General features: G+C 33.6%; 1 protein-coding gene across 11 annotated transcripts in view; it reads left to right on the top strand.

Annotated features, from left to right (window-relative positions):
- The window catches only part of CNTN6 (contactin 6), a 307467-nt gene that overhangs the window by 259662 nt on the left and 23472 nt on the right, over window positions 1-24333 (top strand). For all 11 annotated transcript variants that reach the window (XM_026446866.2, XM_026446862.2, XM_026446876.2 and 8 more), the window contains 5 exons: window positions 1391-1518; window positions 22036-22211; window positions 22575-22692; window positions 23320-23478; window positions 23640-23789. In XM_026446866.2, coding sequence (XP_026302651.1) covers window positions 1391-1518; window positions 22036-22211; window positions 22575-22692; window positions 23320-23478; window positions 23640-23789 — 731 coding nt within the window. The remainder of the gene's footprint in view (window positions 1-1390; window positions 1519-22035; window positions 22212-22574; window positions 22693-23319; window positions 23479-23639; window positions 23790-24333) is intronic.

The following is a 24333-nucleotide window of genomic DNA, read 5'->3' as shown; positions in this document are numbered from 1 at the left end:
TGTCAATAATGGCATAATTCAATTGTTTATGTAAATTGAGATCTAGTACACTAGACATCTCAAAAATTAAATAAGACATTAAATGTCTGCTATTGGGGAATACTCTAAGATAATGACTTAAAAAAATCTGATTACATGCCACGGAACATTCTAAATTCAGATGTGGCTCCTTCCACTCACTGATAACAGAATTTGGAATCTGTTATTAATAATAAATCCAATATCAGAAGCTGGCTTCATACAAATTGTAGTTGGCTTGTATTCTCTGTGTTTCAAATTGAGTAATTAATTATATTAGCTACATTTCGTGTTATACATATATTAGAAACAATGATATGTTTGCAATGCAGCAAATACTATTTTGTTATTATTAATGGATACAGCATGCATGCAAATTGTCTAGTCTTTTTTGCCTTTAAAACTGTTGTTAAAAATTAGTATGTTGTCACTTATACAATCCTACCTACTAACGTTTTTGAAAGGTTGGTAACTACATTTGTAAGATATAAAATATAGTAGCCTAAAATTGGACAAATCCTTTTGTTTTTACATTTTTTTGGTCTCTTCTTGTTACATTTGATGGTGAATTTTTCAGGGAACAAACCTCGGTGTTTTTTTTTTTTTTTTTTTCTGATTTCAGTGGCATTGTGCTTTAGACTATGCTAGAGTTGCAGAGAAAATTTAATATGGATTATATTATGAAAGATGGGAACTTCTTTGGCAGATAAACCTCCTTTGCGTGCTCTATCTTTTAGGAATATGAATATTAATTCATAATTAACCCATGAAGCCTTAGTCTTTCTACTACTTCCTTCTTCCTTTTGATGGGATAGGCCACATAATAAGCATGGCCCTCTGGCCATGGAACCATATGGATAGTTTCTTCAACTCATCAGCACTGGCAAATACTGTCATGGTTCAACATCCTGTTGTGTGGTCACAAAAAATGCTAAGACAAACCACGTTTAAAAAGACACAGACTAATTGTGAAAATCAGCTTGCGTTTCTTCTAGGCCAGGTTCAATTTTCACCAGTGAGTTGACTTTGGAAAATACACAGTAAATATTTGCATTTCTTAGTCATCAAGCAACTTGACATTATACTATCAAGCACTGATTTTATTTTTAATATGCTTTGAAATCAACAATGACAATCCAAATTATAGAAATGATAATTATCAATATTGTGTCAGAATAAAAGCAAACGCCATTTACTCTAATATGTAGACCCAGAGATAGCTCACAATGAAAAACAGAATAATAGGAAAGGAATCAATTCATATTATCACATATACCCATGGTTTTAGTAAAGTTTTAAAATAAAAATAAGCACTTATGATTTACCAATGTTGAAGAGCCTTACTTCCATTAATTATGTATTTTCTTTTTAGAATATTTCTCCCAGAGGATGGCAGCCTCAAGATATATAATGTTACCAGGTCAGATGCTGGATCATATACGTGCATAGCCACAAATCAGTTTGGCACCGCAAAGAACACTGGCAGCCTCATTGTAAAAGGTATCACATTATCTTTGTTTGTGCTTGATGAACATTGTAAATCTGCAGGAGTATCATGACTTGTATCACGGTGTCAAACCTGTACCATATTGTATATGTGAAATAGTTGATTTCACAATTTGTTTAAGAGATCCATTACTGTACTCATTAACATCATGCACACTTTGCCAGTGGGATACCATGGTAGATGTGAATACTTTGGCAATCGAAAATGCTGTCAGAATATAATTAGAGTTAAAAAATACACCTAAATTATTTGGCTTTTTACATAAGCCTTAATGTTAGGGGCCATGGACGTTTTGATAAAGTCACTGGATAACATTTTTTTGGTCAAATGTCTTTCAGAATCTTTATTTTCGTATGAAACATTTGCATGTATATAAGGCTACCAAATACATAACTGGCTAATTTGTTTATATAACTCCAGGTACAAAACTAATGAAATGCAGAGTCACATCCTTTAATAAGCAGTTCTTTTCAAAGAGAAAAAACTGAAATCTATGTGAATCATTATTGTATTTTCCTCACAGTTAGCAGATAAACTCATACAATTTATAGAGATAAATTCTATAGTTTATTTTTAAGATTTCTAAATCAGTACCAATCCAAATGTTCCTACATTTATCACCAAGGGACATAATTAATATTAGAAGTATCTGTTCCTTATCTTTGCTGCTTTATTTTGTTGAATCTCAGCTCATAAAACTAGTATGTTTACTGGAAGCTGTATCACTTCTATCATTTCATTGCCTCCTGGATGATAAAAACGGCTCTCTTGATAAAGCAGTTTAAGCGGCTAATTAAGCCCAAATGATTAAAATCAGCATTTGGTGCTTTCTCATCTTTCCCATTAAAAATAAATATATTTAATAAAAAAGTAGTTAGCTGCTACACTTCAACCATCATTTAAAATATCTCAAGGAAAATAAACGCCCACCATTGAGCCTGGAGGATATTTCTGCCAACTTGTCTCAAGTGTATTACATTATGATGACAATTGTCTAAAGTACTCTGGGGAAATGTGACTGATAAAACTTGATGCGTCAAAATCCAACCAGTGTGGCACATTTTGAAAAACTTCTCTTCCTTAAGATTGTATTGTCATCAATTTTTAAGACAGAGATGGACTTAAGTGTTTCAAGATAGATGCTATGGCTATATTTAAAAACAGACTATTTCTCCAGCAAAGTTTTGGCAATACTCAGACACTGAAAAATGTGGATGCTTTATATTTGAAAAAATAACAAGTTATTTAAGGGGAAAAAAGGGATTTATTACATCATTTCAAATTAAGAAGGTGTAGGTAGTATGCACTAATTTTATTACAGCAGAAGATTAAAATGTGGTGAAGGATAAAAAGTCATTGCAGTTAAATCTTCTAGGTATGGAAAAATCCAGAGGGCATTAAACATGAAATAGAAAGGATAGAAAATACCAGCAGTAGCAACGTAGTTTTTCAAAGAGAGTTTCTTTAGAATACTGGTGATCTGGGAGCAGGGCCAATGGTTTTGCTGCTAAAATACAATGATGGGGATTTCTTCACTCTGGAGGATAAGAAAAACAAAAGTTAATGGATAGGTTGAACAGAATGAATAGGCACTCTTCCTCCAGTGTTTCTTAAACTTTTGACATCATAATACTCATTGTCCACTGATAATTGATGAAAGAAAAATAAAAGTTGACGACTAACAAAAATATTACCTGAGAAACTCGGAAGCCACTGTACTGCATTCTGGATGTAACATTTGCATATTTCGGATGTGTAATATAGCCATGTTTTCTGCAAGTTAGTTTTCTAGTTCTTATGATAGAAATAAGTTCCATAAATCACACCATAATCACACCCAGGTACTCTGCTCTTTCCACAAGTAAAAAAATAATTAATCAAGATAGCTCAATTAAAAAAAAAAACAAAAACAAAAAACTGACTTACATTTTTGTTTGTTCATTTCTAGTGTCCTTTGCTAAGGTTGTTGAAACAAAGTTATCCCACTCGGCATTCCTTGTTACCTTAGTCAGATCCACTCTTTCTTCTTCCATACCACTTTTTATCTTCTGAGATAAGTGTAACTGACTTAGTTACTATGTTTATGGTGTTTTGTCTTTTTTTCCCTTCTAGAACAGAAGCATAAAGAGGGCAGGGATTTTTGTTTTAATCAATGATGAACCATAAGTCCTAGAACATTGCCGGAAACTGTATGTGCCCAGTAAATATTTATTGATTTAATAAAATGCTATTATCTTATACAGCTTAGTTCATAGGGATACTTTACATACTGGCTTCCTTGCTCTAAAATCTGACAGTTTTCAATTTTTCAGGGTCTGAGCTTCTTAGGACACTTTGCAAAAAAAGAACATTTTACCAAACATTTTACATGCATTCACTTTCCAATTGTAATGTTTGTAATCTTATATTTCTGACAGACATCGATCACCTCACTCTCCTAAGGGGGTACAAGCCTGAACCTACATCAAAATCCAAAAATTTATGAAGAGAATTCATTGTTTTGGTATTTCTAGTGCAGTACAGGAGACTAACTTACATATGCAAAAAGGGTACATGCTAATGTAACTGATGTCACTATACATGATTATCAAGTTACTTTCATGCATTTACACCTAATAATGGGAAGGAAATTTTGTTATATTTTAACCTTCATGACATATCCACACCCCATTTTAAGTGGATTTTGGGGTCTTTTGCTTCTTTGTCATTAACAAGACCTATCCTATGCAATATAAACATGTACATACTTAACCACATAAATACATATAAATAAAATAAACACAAAATGTGTGTACAGTATGAAGAAGCCTTAAAAACGTTGCTTTATTATTTATCTGTAATGTTTAATCTTTATTAAATTGTGTGACTGTCATACAAGCACAGTTCTAAGTCTATTATTACCATGTCCCCTTAACTAGACTGTTATCTCTAATTCCCTTTCATGTAAAAATGTTGAAGACATCACTGCCAAGGAATTATTATTTTACAACCTACAAATTTGAAGCCTAGCATAGGAAAAAATTATAATAGTGTACATCAATTGAACCATTTTCTTGACTATTGGGTGTATAGTCATCTGGTTGTTTGTTAAGATGTCTTAATAGTTGTGTATATGTGTGTGTATATTTTCTCATCAGTAATATTCATATGATTGCTGTTACAGAATCAAATATAATTTTGTTTCTCAAGCCAAAATCAGTGTATAGTGACCTTAAGAGTAATAGAGTGTTAAGGAGCAAATGAGAAATTTCTGTAAAGCTGATAAAACAATCATCTCCCTTTGAATTTACTTATTAGCCTCAGTCATGCAAGAAATGTTGTTGTTAGATAACATGGAAAAGATAATAGCTACAAGAGTGAGATATTTTCCAGCTTAGTTTTTAGCTGATATGGCTTATCTGTGTTAAGAGGATTCTGAAGTTATCTGCACTGTAGGTTGGAAATTTCTATTTCACTAATGCAGCAGGACAAAGCAATTTTCCATTCAAACATTGTGAGTGCAATTAGCAGCAGCCTTTCCAGTGCCTCAGAAGATGCCCAGTATAACTTGAGGACATGTTTCATAGGCACAAACAAGGAATCAAGAGGAAAGAGAGTTTAAGTGTTTTCATTTTGGAGGACTGAGATTAAAATTACAATGTGTACATACACTAAGAGGTATATGAAAATCACATAAAAGGAGAAATTATTTGATCTGGCATTTGGAAAATTATTAAAAGACAGAGTAACAGCAGGCTATAAAAATGATCTTGTTTGCAGGCAACATTTGTTTCTGTTTCCCCACTGGAGAAGTTTTGGATGTTCAATTATAGGCCTCATTGCTTCAGTGTTATTTTCAACTGAAATGTCGGAACTTGGAAAAGCATATCTAATGTGCAAATTAAGTTTATTGCTGCTCATTTAGTTGTTTATTCTTTGTGATAGAAGTCTTTATTATACCACCATTACAGAGTGGCCTATCCATTTTCTCCAGCAGAATGATACAGGTCTAAGTTTACTAAGAGAAATGCCCAAGATATGTAGATAATTGGAGGCTTTGTGGCTCTAAAAGGCAGTTTGAAGGATTTGAGATATCAAGCCCAGCTTTATCGACAAGCCCAGCTTGATTGAGAAAACCAAAAGTACAATTTCAGAGAAATGACAAGATATATTGGATTACATTTGTCATAGCGTAGTACTTGAAAACACCAGAGAAGTCTCCAGTAGCACTAAAATCTCCCCAAAAATGTTCAATTCCACGCACCGCGTTCCTACACAGAATGACTGAAAGCATTTCAACAGAGTGAAGATTTTGATTTAAAAATTACTGATGGTAAAAATTACTTCAAGGTGAGAAAATATATGACGAGTTATTATACTGGTCAGATGAAAAATTTTCCCTTTCCAATATTGAAAGTGATGCTGCGTGAATTATTGAAACTTGAATACTACAATCTCTTCAAGTAAAAATGTAAAAACAAGCAAAAACGTGCATCGATTTAAGCAAACTCACTAAGATCAATGTCATCTCAGTCTTCATGACAATTTAGTTCATAGTCTTTTTTAAAATGTAGCATATGTCAGTCAGATTAAGTTACCACGTATGTCATACAGCTGTGTTTTTTCTTAATGCATATTTTACAAAATATAATGTAAAGGATGGATGTTAATATAGTATAGGTTTTACCACTTTTTTCAAGATATTTTTACTGCATAGTTTAAACCTATTATTGGTCAAAGTTTTGTTTTGTTTAATATTGATAAAAATAGGGGGTGTATAGCTATTGGTTTATGCCAGTTGAAGGAAATCAGACACAGAAGAGTATAGACCACTTCCTAAATTGGTTAATGCACAGCCTCTGAAATTATGTTAACCTGCGATTACTAACTAACGTGGATCTTGACGACTTAGTTTTTATCATTATTCATCTTGTATTCTTTATTATTATTATTCATTACTATTTGTTAAACACATTCTATGTCCTAGGCACCATGATAGGTTCTTTGTGTATATCATCTCATTTAACTTTCAGAGCAATGCTTTGAAACAGATATTATTATCTCCATTTTATACAAGGGAGATTGAGAAATAGGTTGCTAAAACCACTTGCCCAAGGTCCCTGTGTTAGTAAGTGGCAGAACTTTTGCTTTCCTTCTTTTCCATCTTCCAACAAATGTGCGTGTTAAAAACTGCATGAGACAATTTTACATGACAGTGTTGAAACAAAGTCCAGCAGGAATAAAAATATAGTAACATGCAGATATTAGTACTTCCTCCTAAATACTGCAGACTTCATTCATTAGAGTGCAATATTTGTATGTACATTTTTATATGTAAAAATTCATTAGAGTGCAATATATATGTGCATTTGCATATAATAAAATATATAGATTTTAATGTATATCCACTGAATTTTGAAAATGGCATTTGTAACCCAAAACACACAAGATATAGAACATTATTATCACCCAACATCTAGAACTTTTTTTTATGTCACTTAATCCTTGTTCCTACTACACTCCTAGAAGCAGCTACTGTAATAATTTTCTCACCATAGATTTCATTCAAATGCTGTCTTATATTGTGTATTCTTTTGCGTTTGGTCTCATTCATACAGTATAAATCACTAGCTATCCATCTCCTATTTTTATTGAAATAAAAAACACTTTAACCAATACATTTATTCTGCAGGTAACTATATACAAATATACATATATGTGTATACATACATATATACATACGTATGCATATACATATATGCATACGTATGTATATACTTATATGCATATATGTGTGTATAGATATCTCTCAAACTATTAAGTCTTTTTTATCTTCAGTTTTCTGCCCAAACCTGCAAACACTTGTGCTTACTTGTTTCTTGAGTTTTTAATTAATAATTAATTAGGAATTGGAAATTTGTTAATTTACCTTGACTCTATTCTGACCCTAAAAGAAGCAATTAGACTATTCTCCTTCTTAGGCATTCTATCCCTAAATTAACTCAGTAGTCACTTATGCTCTACGGCCATTTTTTTTTTTTTAGGAATAAAGTGTGTTATTAAGATGGAAAATACTTCCCCAGAAGCAAGCTATGTTTTCAGTCTCTAGATCCTGAATGCTCACACAGGTAGTTACCAAATGCTTTCAAGTCCAAAAGAGGAATGGGGTTGAAGGATGTGGAAAAGGGGAAAAATAATCACACGAACCAAACTTAGCCTTATCCTCTTTTTCTGGGTTTTATTTTCTCATTTTGACTCCCCTCATCCCAACATGAAACATTCAGAAGAAAATATCATTTGTATTAGGGCTTATTGCCAGGCAAAATAAACATTTCTACTTTCCTCTTCTACAAAACTACAAGTTAGGTGTGGTGGTTCATGCCTGTAATCCCAGCACTTTAAAAGGTGCTGGATTGCACCAGGTGGGAGGATTGCTTGAGACCAGGAGTTCAAGACCATAGCAAGACCTTATCTCTACTAAAAATAAAAAATAATTAGTAAGGCATGGTGGCATATGTCTGTGGTCCTGGCTACTTGGAAAGCTGAGATGGAAGGATCACTTGAGCTCAGAAATTCAAGGTTGTAGTGAACTATGATCATGCCACTGCACTCCAGCCTGGGCAACACAGTAAGGTCCTGTCTCAAAAAAGTCCCCCAAAACAAACAAAAAAAAGGTACAAAAGTCTTCCATTGTATAATTCGCTATAGCCCAGCATAGAGTTACTATTGGATAATAGTCTGAAAGAACACTGACAATTTATAAGAAATATAAATATGATGCCATAAATATGTAGTCACTGCCTATTACGTACTAATAGCTTTGAAACAGAGTAGTTGTCATATCTAATTTATTACACAGAATCTACAGTGCCTGTTCTGTTTAAATAGATGTCAGGCCCTGCTTTGACTATTTGTTAATATAAAAGATCTGTGTTTACATTTTACGTTATTATTTGCTAGGGAAATAGGGTAACGTTGCATGTTTCCTCATTTAGACATCTCAACTTTTAGACAATGCTTTCTCTAGACTGGTTCTTCATTTGTTTCTTTTATTCTGAGGTTCTCAGTATTCTTTTAAAATTTATTCCTAACCATTTAAATGTTGAAGTAGTAAATAAATGAGTAACGGTACCTGAAGGTAAATTGGAATATATTGACCATGATTAATTTATGCATTGAAATTAAATTTTACTCTGTGGTGAAATATAAGTGCTGCATGTAGATTTTAATCTGTAGATACACATATGTGAGCAGATAATCATGCACTTGTCTAAGAGGATATAAAATATTTTAGACTTATGGATTGTATATACAAAAAGGAAAAGCATATTAAATAAAGACTAAAAACTCCTTTATTTCTGGCTTGCTAGGCCTGGAGAAATAAAGACCCCATCACACTGATTTCCTTGTTTGCCTGCTTTTCTCTATCCAAGGTTTATTTCAGAGTATTAGCTTTGATTTTCCTGTGTTTGCTTTCCCTTCTTTTGTTCGTTTGCTTAGTTTTCTATGGACTTGCCAATAATTCATTTCCCAAATCTATCTCAGTATTCTCCCTTCAATATCAGCCTGCCCTGTGTGTTGATGCTCCATTGCCTAACTCCATGCCTTTCTGTTCCTTAACATACTCCCTCATTTTGGTTGATTAAATCTTCCAGTGGATTTTTGAGAAACAATCCAAGAGAAATGCAATTTTTTAAAAATCTTTCATGATTGAAAATGCCTTTATTCTATGTTTACATTTTATTGGTGGTTTAGTTTGAAATAGAATTCTAGACTGGAAACCATTATTTTTCAGAAATTTTGAGCCGTTACTCTGCTCTGAAAGCCTAAACCTTTTTGATTTCTAATCTGTTGTTTGTGACACCTTTTCCCTCTTGTTCTCTAGAATTGTTTTCTCCAATGTTTGACAATTTCAAGATAATGTGTCATGTTTTAAATCTATTATCAACCATTACACTAGGCATTTGGCAGGCTTTGTCACTCTAGAAACTCATACTTCTTGGTCCTAAAATATCTTCCTGAATGATTTAATGTTTTATTCCATTCCTTTTCCTAAAAGCCCTATTAGTAAAATGTTATATTTTCTAAACTGGTAGTCTAGTTGATAGTTATATTCATCTATATGTATGTATATAAACATACATGTATATTCTATATACATTCTGAATATTCTATATACATGCATGTATACACATATACATGCATGTATATAGAATATACATAATTTTTTTTCTCTCTTGGTCTTTTTTTTTTCTTTTTTTTCTCTCTTGGTCTTCATTTTATAGCTGTACCTACCCTTAGTATCTCATCCAGTTTTCTGTTTTTAAATATTATGTATAAGTTAATTCCCAAACTCAAATCAAGCTAATTCCAGCTCAAATATTTCTCTTTAATCTCCAAATTCAACAGCCAATTTTATCATCTTCACTTACAAATTTACTATATCCTAACCTTGAACTCCTGATTCTTACTCCCCAAATTTGTTTCTACTGTATTCTTTCTCCTGTATATTAATGATAGTCTACACTGACAGTTCTTTAGACCAAATCTTTGAGATTATTTTTAATTTTTTCTTTCATTCAAATCCCATATTCAATTGCCCCAAAATGGTTTCAGTTTCAAGGTACATGCAGAAGCTAACCACTTCTCACCACTTTAATGCCCAAACTTTAAGCCATGTCATCTCTTTCCCATAGTATTGCTATAGCACAGAGTGGCTCAACGAGGATGATTTTTGTCTCTCAGGGGACATTGGCAAAATATGCAAATATTTTTGGTTTTCACAACTAAAGGGTCTACTCACATCTATCCTAGGTAGAGGCCAAGAACACTGCTAAAAATCCTACAAGTCAAGGAATACTCACCGGACCCCACCCACTACCTCACACCACACACACGCTAAACCCACCCCTTGACACACACAATAAAGAATTATTTGGACAAACTGTTCATAAATATTAAGCTTGGAAACCCAGTAATAGCTTCAAAAGTATTTGTCCTAATTATTTGTTTCCCTTCTAGAAGCTACAATGTTCCTATTAAAATATAGGCAAGATTTTGTCACTCTTAGGGTTGAAATCTTCTAATGGTTCTTCAGTTTGGTTTTGTTCCTTTTGTTCAGCATTCATACTAATGTATAACTTGGAATAAGGTAAGGGTGCAATACTAATTAAATGGTTTTCAGTAGATGATTGAATAAACAATTAGTATATTTCTATGTTAGGAATCTCTACTTCTGTCCAAAATTAAATTTATTTCTTTCTCTAACTGACAGCAATTATCATACTCTTCAAGCTATTATCTAAAAACCTACTGATAAATGGCCTAAATATTTCTACCAACACACTTAATCTATTATGAAACAATAATAATGGAGAATAATCTGTCTTAACTAGTTGAAGTAAGCTTATCACACCAACCTCCCGCTGATGTTCACCACAAATATTGTTAAAATATTAAAAAATAAACTAAAACAGTTATTTTAAGGAATTGCAACAACAGCCAGTGTGTTTGCAACATGAGGTACAGTAGCCTGGAGAAAACAAAAGCACAGAGAGGTGAGCCCCACAGTCCCTGCTGTTTTTCTTCTCAGAAATTTGCCAATTCCTAAGCAGTATAAATCGGGAATGAAGAAACCAAACAGAAAGCAGAAATTCTGGTAGACCTACGGTGAAAGGAGACACAAATAGAGGTTCCGAATAAACCAAATAGAATAAGGTCTGCTAAGCAACTCAAACTTGAGTCAGGACATCCGAAGGACTACGTCCTAGTAAGAAACAAAACAAAACAGAATAAAATTAACCAGGACTTAAAATGACTAAGATCCAGACTCAATTCATATCAGTTTCGGACCACCTTCTGGCTATTTTTCTAATTGCATGCTTAAAAAAGTAAATCTCCCCAGTAAAAATATAACACTATAAAATCATTTACATTTTTGAGCCACAATGTCTAGCATTCAATAAAATGTTACTAGGAATAACTGGAGCTAAGGCCAAATAACCAAAACCCAGAGGAAAAACCAGACAACAGTAACAGGTCACAGCGATAGAAATATTGAAGTTCTCAGAGGGCTTTAAAGTTTTGAAGTTCTCAAGGGCTTTAAAATAATTTTGATTAATATATTTTAAAAAATAGATGACAAGATGGAGAATTTCAGAAAGGAAATGGCATCTGTTAAAACTCCAATGTGAAGTCTAGAACTGACAATTGCAAGTGATAACATTAAGAACGCAATGCGTTGATTTGACACCGGAATAGTTATAGCAGAAAGAGAATAAGCAAAGGGCAGGATGTGTGAATAGAAAATATCTTAACTGCAACATAGAGAATAAAATGGGAAAGACAGAATGTATCATAAGGAAAATATGGAATATGGTGAATAACTTTTAACATATATAAAATTGTTATTCCAAAAGGAGCAGAGAGGAGAGAAAGAAAACTATGCATGAGCAATATTTGAAGAAATATTTGCCAGATATTTTTAAAAATTGAAAATCATAATAAGCATCCAATTTAAGAAATTATGTGAGCCCCAGTTCAGACAAATGCAAAGAAAAGCCTAGCTAAGCACATAGTAGCAAAACTAAAGGAAAAATAAATCAGGTAAAAAAGATACATTAAGCCAAAAAAACAAGACTGGCAGTTGATATAACAAAGAAAAAAGGAACCCAGAAGAAAATGAAATGACATTTTTAATGGGCTGAAGACAATACCAATAAGAATTCTATCCCTGTTTAAAAATCCCCCCACATAAATGCAAAATAAATATGCTTTCAAACAAACAAAACCTGAGAGAATCCCCATCACTTAAAAAATAAAAATTGTGTATATTTAAGGTGTACAACACCTTAAATGTTTGATCTACTTATGCTTAATAAAATGGTTACATACTAAGCAAGTTAACTTGCGCATTTCCTCACATAGCTGCCTCTTTTGTGTGTGTCTTTGTGATGAGAACACCTGAAGTCTATACTCTTTGAAAGTTCTCAGTATACAATACAGTATTTATGATACAGTATACAGATATATATACAGATAACTGAATCATTGTGCTGTACATTCTATTTCTAGACTTATTTATTCTACATAACAATAATCTTGTACCTTTTGCACAGCATCTTCCCATTTTCCTTACTTTTCTGCTCTGAGTGAACACCGTTCTACTACCTGTTTCTATGTATTTGACTTTTTTGGTGCCACCTATAAGTTAGATCATACAGGATTTTTCTTTCTGTGCCTGGCTTACTTCACCTAGCGTAGTTCTTCCAGATTCATCTATGTTGTTGCAAATGGTACTATCTCCTTCTTTTATAGAGCTGAACAGTATTCCATTGTGTATGCATGTCACAATTTTTTTATCCATTCATCTATCGATGGACATTAGGTGATCCCCATATCTTAACTATCATGAATACTGCTGCAATGAACATGTGAGTGCAGACATTCCTTTGACTATTGATTTTATTTTCTTTGGATATATATCCACAAGACGGATTGCTGGGTTGTACGGCATCTCTATTTTTAATTTTAGGGAAACTTCCATAGTGTTTTCCATAATAGCTGTATCAATTAATATTCTCACCAACAGTAGGTAAGAGTTCTCTTTTTCCACACCCTAGATAACAGTTTTCTCTTGTCTTTTTGACAATAACCATCCTAACAGGTGTGATGTGACATCTCATCATGGTTTAGATTTGCATTTCCCTGATGACTAATGATGTTGAGCACATTTTCACATACCTGTTGGCCATTTGTATGTCTTCTTTGGAAAAATGTCTATTTAAAAAAGTTTCTACAGTTAGAAGGAAGACCGTGTATAGAGAGGAAGAAATAAAGAGCAATGGCAAGGACTAATATCTTAATATGTAGCATAATTTGAGATTCTGAGGAATTCGTTAGAAAAAAAGACCAATTTTTAAAAGTATTTATTTCTAGACATCACAAGTTAACTAGTGAGAGAAAATATAAGAGAGCTTTGTCACCTTTTTGAAGTGCTATTTATATAGTAGTTTATATTGATTTCTTAGCAACATTTTCTATGTCATAGATAAAGGAAGAGGCCCATGTTTGTACAAAAGGAAAAGTTTGATAATTTTTCTTATACATTTGTCCATCCTTTGAGAGGAGTTTATAACTTCAGAAACACCTTAGCAGTTATTCTGAAAAGTGACATTGATACGGATTTCAACTGAGTTGAAGGAACAAAAACCAAAACAAACAAACAAGATAATGTTTTCTGTATGGTCAGGAAAGACCAATTATACATTTAACTAACATCCCCTTGCTTCTAAAAATGTAATTAGAGATCATGAAATGTAAGAGTGTATTTATTTGGTCATTGATATAGAGAAGCAGTCCCATTTTTAAGTGTTTAAGGAAATCACACTAAATGATCCTGACATAAGTTTTGATGTAATTAGTCTTCATGTCTGCTGGGGTCCTTGTAACTAAAATGCATTCTAGAAACATCATTGACTGTTATGAAATGTGAATTTGAGTAAGGCTATTCATTAAAAGAGTCACATCATATATTCTATTATTATTCTTAAGAATAGGACTGCTAGATGAAACTGTTCTTATATAATGACCTTTACCTCACTGCCATAGATTGCAAATGGTAAATATTAAAATTCTGTAATTTTACAAACTCTTCATGAATGACTGTCATTTATATTTAGGGCAATCTTCAAAAAGTGGCCAGTTCTTATGATTTCAGAAAGTGAATGAGAAATGTTCCTCCCTGTTCTGTATGTAAACATTCACTCTCCCCTAACATATTCTTCCTGTCTTTTATTATTGAAAATTGCAAGCACACACATGTAGAGGTGATAGTATAAGAAACTCTCATGTATACATGACTCAGAGTCAATAAATGACAACTCTTATCAACCTTGTTTAATCTATACACTAACCTACTTCCACAACTCCAGTTATCTGGAGGCAAATCCCAAAACTCAATAATTTCATCCATAAATACATCAGAATGTATCTTTAAAAAATTAGGGAATCTTCTTTTTAATATAATGTAAAACTAGTTTTCTTATCTTAACAAATTATTATATATAAATTATTTAGAATTCAAATTTCCATAATAGTCTCATAAATATGTAAGCATATATGTGTATGCATGTTAAATAGAAACACATATTTTTATATGTGAAAAAAAAAAATATATATATATATACCCCCATATTTATGTTGTGTTTAATGCTCTTCAATCATGAAATCAACATTTCCAGGCGTTTCTCAGAAGTCCTTATATACCAAGATACACTTCCATTTCTATGCATGAACACTGTATGTATCAAGAAATGTTACATGGATTAAAAATATTCGATACTCTACCAAATGTAGGAAACCTTGAATTAAATAAAATTTAAAAAATAAAAAAACCTTACTTTTCAAGACAAAAACCACAATTACTTTTGCACCAACCCAATAAGTAAGAGTTCCTTTCATCTAGGAATTCTCAGACCTTTTAATATGTTAAATGTTTAAGAAATGATAAAAGAGGAGATAATATACAGAATTCATTACAGTTAACCTTGGGACTCCATCTTTCTTTGTTGAAGTATTACCAAACGGTAACATTTGCTGGATATAATTTTTTCGTAAATCCACACTATTAAAGAATTTCTGACAACATATTTTATATTTGAATGTTTCTTAAATAGAAATTTCAGGTTCAAGTTTTAAAAGCTAAGGGGACATTTGTCAAAGCATAGTCTCTGGACTAACTGTATCAAAATCAATTGTAGAAGCCTGATAAAAGGACATATTCAAGGTCTAGACATACTGAATCAGTATTTCTGGTGCAAGCTGAGGAATTCACATTTTGAACAAATGCTCAGGAAATTCTTACACATGCTAAAATTTTAAAACCACTAGATCAAACTTCTTACAAATGACTAAGGAATATGCAAGAAGAATAGAATGATATGAAATGAAAGTGAATAAGTAACCATCTGTTTTGTTTGAAAAGACTTAAAGAATCTCAAATTTTTACAAACAATAGAGTCTAGCATAGTCAACATTCTTCCTTTTTAATTTGTTATAATTCAGGCCCTAAAGATCTCACTGATCCATAAATACCAAGAAGTGTTTCAGTGTCGATGAGCCTCAAGTAACTGCCGCTACTCTACTGGTACATATGCACTCATAGGAAAGGAGTGGAATATGGGATCTGAGTGATTTGAAGAAATCTCTCAGATGCTTGAGTTTCTTAAGAATTTAAGGTGTATTTGATGAAGGAATTAATGGACTAAAGCCACTGTTCTTTCCACAAAGTGGCATGAACAGTTTTGTATATTTCAACTGCACAAGCACCACTCTCCCAGTCCTTGCAAGTGTGATTTGTGTCTCTGTGGGGTATTCATGTTCATGCTGGGGCTGAGGCTGCACATGGTTGTAGAATGAACTCTTTGAGAGAGCAATCAGTGGCCTCACGGCTATTAGACAGCCACCTGCACAGGATGAGGACAGGTCTGCCTGTGGTGTGTGGAGAGGATACAGCAGTTAAAAAGTGGCAAGGACTTCATGTCTAAAACACCAAAAGCAACGGCAGCAAAAGCCAAAATTGACAAATGGGATATGATTAAACTGAAGAGCTTCTGCACAGCAAAAGAAACTACCATCAGAGTGAACAGGCAACCTACAGAATGGGAGAAAATTTTTGCAATCTACTCATCTGACAAAGGGCTAATATCCAGAATCTACAAAGAACTCAAACAAATTTACAAGAAAAAAACAAACAACCCCATCCAAAAGTGGGCAAAGGATATGAACAGACATTTCTCAAAAGAAGACATTCATACAGCCAACAGACACATGAAAAAATGCTCATCATCACTGGCCATCAGAGAAATGCAAATCAAAACCACAATGAGATACCATCTCACACCAGTTAGAATGGCAATCATTAAAAAGTCAGGAAACAACGGGTGCTGGAGAGGATGTGGAGAAATAGGAACACTTTTACACTGTTGGTGGGATTGTAAACTAGTTCAACCATTATGGAAAACAGTATGGCGATTCCTCAAGGATCTAGATCTAGATGTACCATATGACCCAGCCATCCCACTACTGGGTATATACCCAAAGGATTATAAATCATGCTGCTATAAAGACACATGCACACGTGTGTTTATTGCGGCACTGTTCACAATAGCAAAGACTTGGAATCAACCCAAATGTCCATCTGTGACAGACTGGATTAAGAAAATGTGGCACATATACACCATGGAATATTGCGCAGCCATAAAAAAGGATGAGTTTGCATCCTTTGTAGGGACATGGATGCAGCTGGAAACCATCATTCTTAGCAAACTATCACAAGAAGAGAAAACCAAACACCGCATGTTCTCACTCATAGGTGGGAACTGAACAATGACATCACTTGTACTCAGGAAGGGGAACATCACACATCGGGGCCTATCATGGGGGGGAGGGGGGAGGGATTGCATTGGGAGTTATACCTGATATAAATGACGAATTGATGTGTGCTGACGAGTTGATGGGTGCAGCACACCAACATGGCACAAGTATACATATGTAACAAACCTGCACGTTATGCACATGTACCCTAGAACTTAAAGTATAATAATAAAATTTAAAAAAATGTAATAACAATAATAAAAAATGAAAGTAAAAAAAAAAAAAAAGTGTTCTTCTCCAAGCACCTCTTCACCCACACAGGAGGCTACTCCCAGGACGAACTACGCATCCCCTTTTTCTGGATAATAAGCCTGCTTATGTAGAGCTACTTCTTTTTAAATACAGTCCATTTTTCACACTGCAGATAATGGTATGTCATCATATCATTCCTCTGCTTCATACTTCCAATGTTTCCAATTTTTTCAGCAAAAAAATGCATTTCTAAAATTTTTAATTGATGAATAATAATTATATGTATTTGTGGGATATAATGTGATATTTTGATATATGTTTATATCATGTAATGATTAAATCAAGCTGGTTAACACAGCCATCACTTCACATCCTATCATTTTTTGTGTGATGAGAACAATTAAAATCCTAAATGAGTAATTTTGAAATATGTATTAATTAACTATAGTCACCATGCTGTGCCATAGTTCTCTAAAACTTATTCCTCCCATCTGAAACTTGGTACCCTGTGAAAAACATCTCCCCATTCCCCATCCCTCCCTCCCACCAGCCTCTGACAACCACCATGCTACTCTCTACTTCTATGTAAGAATATATTTCTTAGCATGACATCCAGAGCTGGTTTCATGGACATACAATCCAGTCACACACAGCCCTGTGCTGATGAAGTCCCCACGCTTGAAATGTTCTGCTGTGACTGTACATTTGTGTTTTGTACAAAACACAAATTGGGAGGTAAAATGATTAAGAATTTATTTATAACCTGTGTGTGCATGAGCTGCTGCTGCTGCTGCTTCACCGTACCCACATGCATGTGCGGCATCATATGTGAAGCTGCAGGAGCGGCGGCGCATGCACACACAGGTTCACGCCTGAGGACCCAGCAGTCAGCATGCATGCATAGCAGTTGGTGTGAAGTGCAGGTGTGCACATGCATGCCTGGGTAGTCATAGTCCTGGAATCCTGGGGGCATGGGCACATCAGAACCTGGGCCTCTTAAAGGGATAAAGATGATGGTGGTAGCAGCCATAGAAACAACAGTGGATGGCAGCAAAGGCTGCAGGAGGATACTTCAAAAGTAGTCAACAGGAGGATCCAAGGTGCGAGGCCAGCTTGTCCATACATCCCCGGAGGCTGTCTCTGTGGGATTTGCAGAAATATTAACTCTCCAGCCTGAGCACCAGAACAGAAATTGTTAGTGCTCAGGCAATAAACTTTGTCAGTAAATTATTGCAAGAGGAAGGCATACACATGGACATTGCAATAAAATCCACAGACTTAGAAATAGAAATTAAACTTAAAGATTATTCCAGTCAATGATAAGAACAATAGTTTTAAATGAAGCTTTGAGGAAACCAATAATTGATGAGGTTTTCTTTGTAACTGAAGATACAAAAAATGGAATGGAAAAACAGGCATCTTGAATTATATGAAAATCATGAAGTCCCGTTCAATTTCTTGTACAACCTCCACAAGTTACAGTGTATGTCAGAGGAAACATTAAGATTATATTGCATACATTTATACTTAAATTCAGGCTCTCACAAATCAGATTTGTATAAAGAGTTAAATCTTTTTAGAAAAATATTGATGAAGAGAATCATCAGCTCTAGATGTTTTAACATTTATATTTCAGTGTAATTCATCAGAAACTTAGAATGTTGCTACAGTCTATAAAACAGTCTTAATGGTTTCATAAAACTTGCATCAGAAGAAAGATACTTTGCAAAATAAAAACTTATCAAAAAGTATTTGTGATCTTGCATTTGCCAGGAGTGACTGATGTCACTGAAATTATATCAATTGAAAATGAAGTTGCTAAAAATATAAATTCTGTCCATCTAGTAAACGTTTGACCAAAAAGTAAATGAGAAAATTATATAATCAATCAAGCTATAACCTTAATAAAGTATTATTTATTATATCATATAAAATTATAACACCAAAATCATGCATTTTGTAATTTGTAAGTGCCTGTCATCACTCGTCTGAGTCTTAACCTGATTTTATTGTATAAGTAATAAATTATTTTAAAGCGAAAAGCTTTGTATTTAGTACCTTTAATGACACTTTTTCCTCTTTTTCAAAAAAGTCACCCCACACTTTCATTTTGCCCTTGGACCCACAAATTATGTAGCTGAGCTTAATGACATTTGTGGCTTATATCTTGAGCATGGCTATCATCCAACTTCATCTTCTTCACTTTCACTCCTGAGTTACTCTTTGTTCAATCCTATCCTTTTCAGCAACATGGTTGCACTGAATCTGTCGATCACAGTTCTTTTTCACATAGTTCCTCTGTGAATGCTCTTGCCTGCATGGGAAATCTAGTTTCCTCTCCACCTGCTACCTTTACCCAGCTCATTACTACTTGCCTTTTACTTCTCAGCTAAAACAGTTCTTTCTCAATAAACTGATCCCCTCAGGATCTGCCAAACATTTCAAAAAAGTCAATTCTAGTATATGGTGCTTATCACACATTACTGTATAGTAATTAATATGATTTGATTCATGCTAGCTTCCTTCTGTAGACTCTCATCTCTGTGAAGGAACACTCCTTATCTTTCTGATTTGCTGCAGGATTTTTTTTCCCTCATTTTCTTCACCATCGTGACGCAGTACTTAGCAGAGGATTGGACATATATTACATGCTCAATAAGTATTAGTTACAAATGAGTTAACTAGTGAAAAATGTAACCATTATAAATGATGAAATAAACATTTCTTATTCATAAAGCTTTAGTCATTATTACTGTACAACAATGAACTATGTATTTAGGGAATAATTTGTCTAACTTTGCCACTATGTGGTGTCATAAATGGAAGGACTTGCTGTCATTTTTAATGTCTGAAAATTACTTTAATTGCATTATCTAAAACTTTAAATCTGGGTAGTTTTGCTCTGTCAACACATCCAATTAGCCAACTTCTCCTCCTACAAATATAAATAAGAAATTTTTTTTTTTTCAGAGTAACTACAAAAGGAAAATATTTTCTCTAGTCCTAAAAAATTTTCTTGGATCCCTGGGTATCTTTTACCCTTATTTTGGTTGCAGATCTGTGAAGAAGTCTTGGAATTAAGAATGGACATAGTCTGCAAAACCATTCTTTAAATTTCTCCTTAGATATAATTAGAATATAAAGTGCATGCATCTGGTTATGTGTGGTGGTTAACCCCTGTAATCCCAGCACTTGGGAGGCCAGGTCAGGTGGATCACTTGATGTCAAGAGTTCAAGACCACCTGGCCAACATGGTGAAACTCTGTCTCTGCTAAAAATACAAAAATTAGCCTGGCGTGGTGGTGCATGCCTGTAATCCCAGCTACTCAGGAGGCTGAGGCAAGAGAATCGCTTGAATCTGGTAGGCTGAGGTTGCAATGAGCTGAGATGGCATCACTGTACTCTAGACTGGGTGACAGAGCAAGACTCCATCTCAAAAAGAAATAATAAAAATAAAAAATAAAAAGTACATGCATCTAATATAAATATGAAAAGGATTTTAAATAATAAAAAATGAAGACATATCTGATATAGATTAAGAGTTTGATTTTCTCCATTATATTCATATTCAGAAGTATAGTACGTGTTTTTATTTTTCCATGGCTCTTTTGTCAATATGTACCTTAAAACCCAAAATTATTACTTCCTACTTTCTACTTCTAAATATTTACGAATGAAGAAAACCATTAAAAATGTTTAAATGGTCAAATAATAATTAAACATTATATTGGTAAAATGCAGTTGCACATTAATCAATGTGAACATATAAATTCAAACTCAATGTTAATTTGGTTTCTTGAGCAGAATGAAGAAGCTAGAAGAAAGTGAAGTTTTCCGTCCATTTCTGAGACAGCTGAACTTTATCTTATAAATGACCCATAGAGAAAGAGATTCTCCAGGGTCATTTCACTATTTTTAAACTTCTTCATGTACAATTTTTTTTTTTACAATAACTTGCCTAAAACCTTTATTCTTAAATGTAAATCTTTCAAAACATTTTATCCTTGGTAAGATGGTACATATCTAAATCCAAATATTTGTCCAGGGCCCCTTCATAGGTATTGAGTTTCCCTTTGATCAATTCTCAACACTCTGGAATCAGAACTTTATTATAAACAAAGTAGTCAGAACGATCTACATTGTGAATCTCTTTTAATCTGAAGAAATATAGGACTCTCAAGTACAACTGGCACACCCTGGGATTGTCATTTGAAATTTTGGTCAGTGAGATGCTAGGTCTTGTAGAACAAAGATTGACAAAGAAGCCAACATTTCTAGAGGGAAGGTTTTTAAGATGGATGAATAATTTTAACAATGGAAAATCTGAATTATAAAAGAGAAAACTTCCATCTTCCCTATTCATGTTGCATGTTTAACAAAAAGAAAATTATATCACAGCTGTGTCAAAGATAGAATAAATATGTTGCATTCACCCTCTTAAATATAAACATATGGCTAAATCTCTACAGAAACTATGGTGTTCATTATCTCAGAAACATGGTTTGTCTCATAGTATGTGAAGTTAAAAGAGAGTATTTAGAGCTGTTTCCAGTGTGTCCATTGTCATGTTATGACTAAAATGTTAGAATAAAATATAACAAAAACAATTCAGTGTATTCTGTACATATGGAATGCCATTTTTTAAGGTCTACAGTTTTCTGTAAACTATTTTCATATAAGGTGTGAATGTAACTATATTTTTAATTTTAGTATAAGCAATAAGTTACAATAATAAATACAGGACATTTAAAAACAGGCAATAGAATATTTCACACTGGACATTGTAGAACTCCAGGTTGCGTTTATATAATTTCAAATGAATGAAAAAGTATTCAGAAATATGTATTTTATAACCATAGGCTAGCATTTCATAAGCTTTAAAAAAAAAATTTTTTTCTCAACAGAGAGAACTATCATTACCGTCCCACCTTCCAAAATGGATGTTACAGTTGGCGAGAGCATAGTGCTGCCATGCCAGGTGTCCCATGACCCATCCATTGAAGTGGTATTTGTGTGGTTTTTCAATGGAGATGTCATAGACTTAAAAAAAGGAATGGCTCATTTTGAAAGGATCGGAGGAGTAAGTTACTGAAATTGTTAAGTGCTTAATAAAATGAATCAAGTCTTTTATATGAATCACCATTTTTCATAATTACTCTCTCCATCTTTGTTTGTATGGATAGTCACTGACTGTTTTTGAAGCCGTATTTGTTTTTGTTTTGGTTTATTTTGTTTTGTGTCTTCTGTAGGAATACTTGTTGTCTAGATGTAATTATAATAAGGGGGGTAATAAAAGGGTTTAGATACAAGAAACAACAATGATACCAGTATATCTTTTAATTTCAGAGTTGTTTTATGTTTAATATTTATCCAGCTGTAACAATAATGTAGGACTTTTTATATGGGCTTATATTTTTATCCATTTCTCCCTTTCTGTCTGCAGGAATCTGTTGGGGATTTGATGATAAGGAATATTCAGTTAAATCATTCAGGAAAATATCTCTGCACAGTACAAACAACCCTAGAAAGTTTATCTGCAGTAGCCGATATCATTGTTAGAGGTAAGCATAAATGGTGAAAAATTGATCACACTGTTTATTCACAGTCACAATGTTCATGTCTAAATTGTAGACCTCTGAGAAACCACATCATGATATGGAAGTGAGATGAAATCGGATAGATGTTTTATTTTTTAAACCCCAGGACTCTGGGGTATGGGTAGTGTGGATACAGACATGGAATTGTGTAGGATTTGACTATAGTGAACAGTCACGCTTGGCAAGCAGTGTCAGTGCCGAAAACTTAGACATGTCTTCTGTTTATAATAAATCATTCTTGCCAATCCAGAATCAAATCCACATGCTCCTGTAGTTCTTCATATTAGCTGCATTTACTTGAGTTAGATTTTAAGAGGAATTAAAGATGATGGTTCTCAATTTTTGAGTATATATTGATATGCAATCATCATATGCCTGATATTTTCTAATCTCCAGAGGAAGCACTACTACATTAATGTCATTTACCATATAAATGGAATTAATAGAACTTTATCTCTAATAACGTGCTACAAATACATTATGGTCAATATTTTACTTTCTAAGCACAACAGGTAAAAATAAACCATCCTTGTCCCAAATTAATGAATGTGAGTATATCCAATGTAGTCATGATAAAACATTTTTTTCAAGGTCCACCAGGTCCTCCTGAGGATGTGGAAGTGGAAGAGATTTCCAGTACTACTTCTCAACTAAGGTGGAGAGCAGGCCCAGATAATAACAGTCCCATTCAAATATTTACCATTCAGACTCGGACACCATTTTCTGTGGGTTGGCAGGCTGTTGCTACAGGTGAGTGACAAAAGTGTTTTGGGATACTTTAAAAATAATATTTTAGTCCAATAATTTTAATAAATACAATTACATTTTAAATTAATAATTGTATAATTTTGTATAATTATTTGTTTTTGAGTAGTCCCAACTTCGGTTCCTTAGTGCTCCATTATTTTTAGTTCCAGAAATTCTCAATGGTAAGACATACAATGCAACAGTGGTTGGTTTGAGTCCTTGGGTGGAATATGAATTTCGCGTTGTTGCCGGCAACAGCATTGGGATTGGAGAACCAAGTAAACCATCAGAATTGTTAAGAACTAAAGCATCAGGTAAAGAACCGATGTGTTCTAAAAATGTGGAAGATTTTGTATGATACAGTTCTTAAAAGAAAACAAGTCTTCTAATACTTTTGGCTCAAAATTGTTTGACAGTAAACGAGTGGCTCTCATGTTTTAATTTTTACGTACACAAGACAAGGTGTATTTTCCCCAAGTAGTAGGTTCAGTAAGAGACGATTGCCTTTAAGCAGAGTTCTTAAGAAACTGTGTTTGCATCACATCTATTTTCCACTCAAAATTCAATAGAGAATCTGTAGATTTGTATATGCAAACGAGTTACTGCTTGTTTCATTAAAATGTTGTAGCCAAGAATTAATTGAGACTCTGTTGGTGCAGTCAGCCACATATTTTCATCTATTTCTCAACTCTGACCTAGTTGTAGCTTCATTGAGCAATAGTATAAATTTTTTTCCATGCAAATGAGGTAAATCCTAAACTCATTTAACAGGAGCACTAATTGAGCATTAATTGGTTCACTGAACAGCAGAACACAAGAATCTGGCTCAGATACCATGCCTTCTTAAGCTCTTTTCAA

Source organism: Piliocolobus tephrosceles, chromosome 2 (genome assembly GCF_002776525.5).
Source record: "Piliocolobus tephrosceles isolate RC106 chromosome 2, ASM277652v3, whole genome shotgun sequence".
Taxonomy (NCBI): domain Eukaryota; kingdom Metazoa; phylum Chordata; class Mammalia; order Primates; family Cercopithecidae; genus Piliocolobus; species Piliocolobus tephrosceles.
This window is presented reverse-complemented; position numbering and strand designations above follow the sequence as displayed.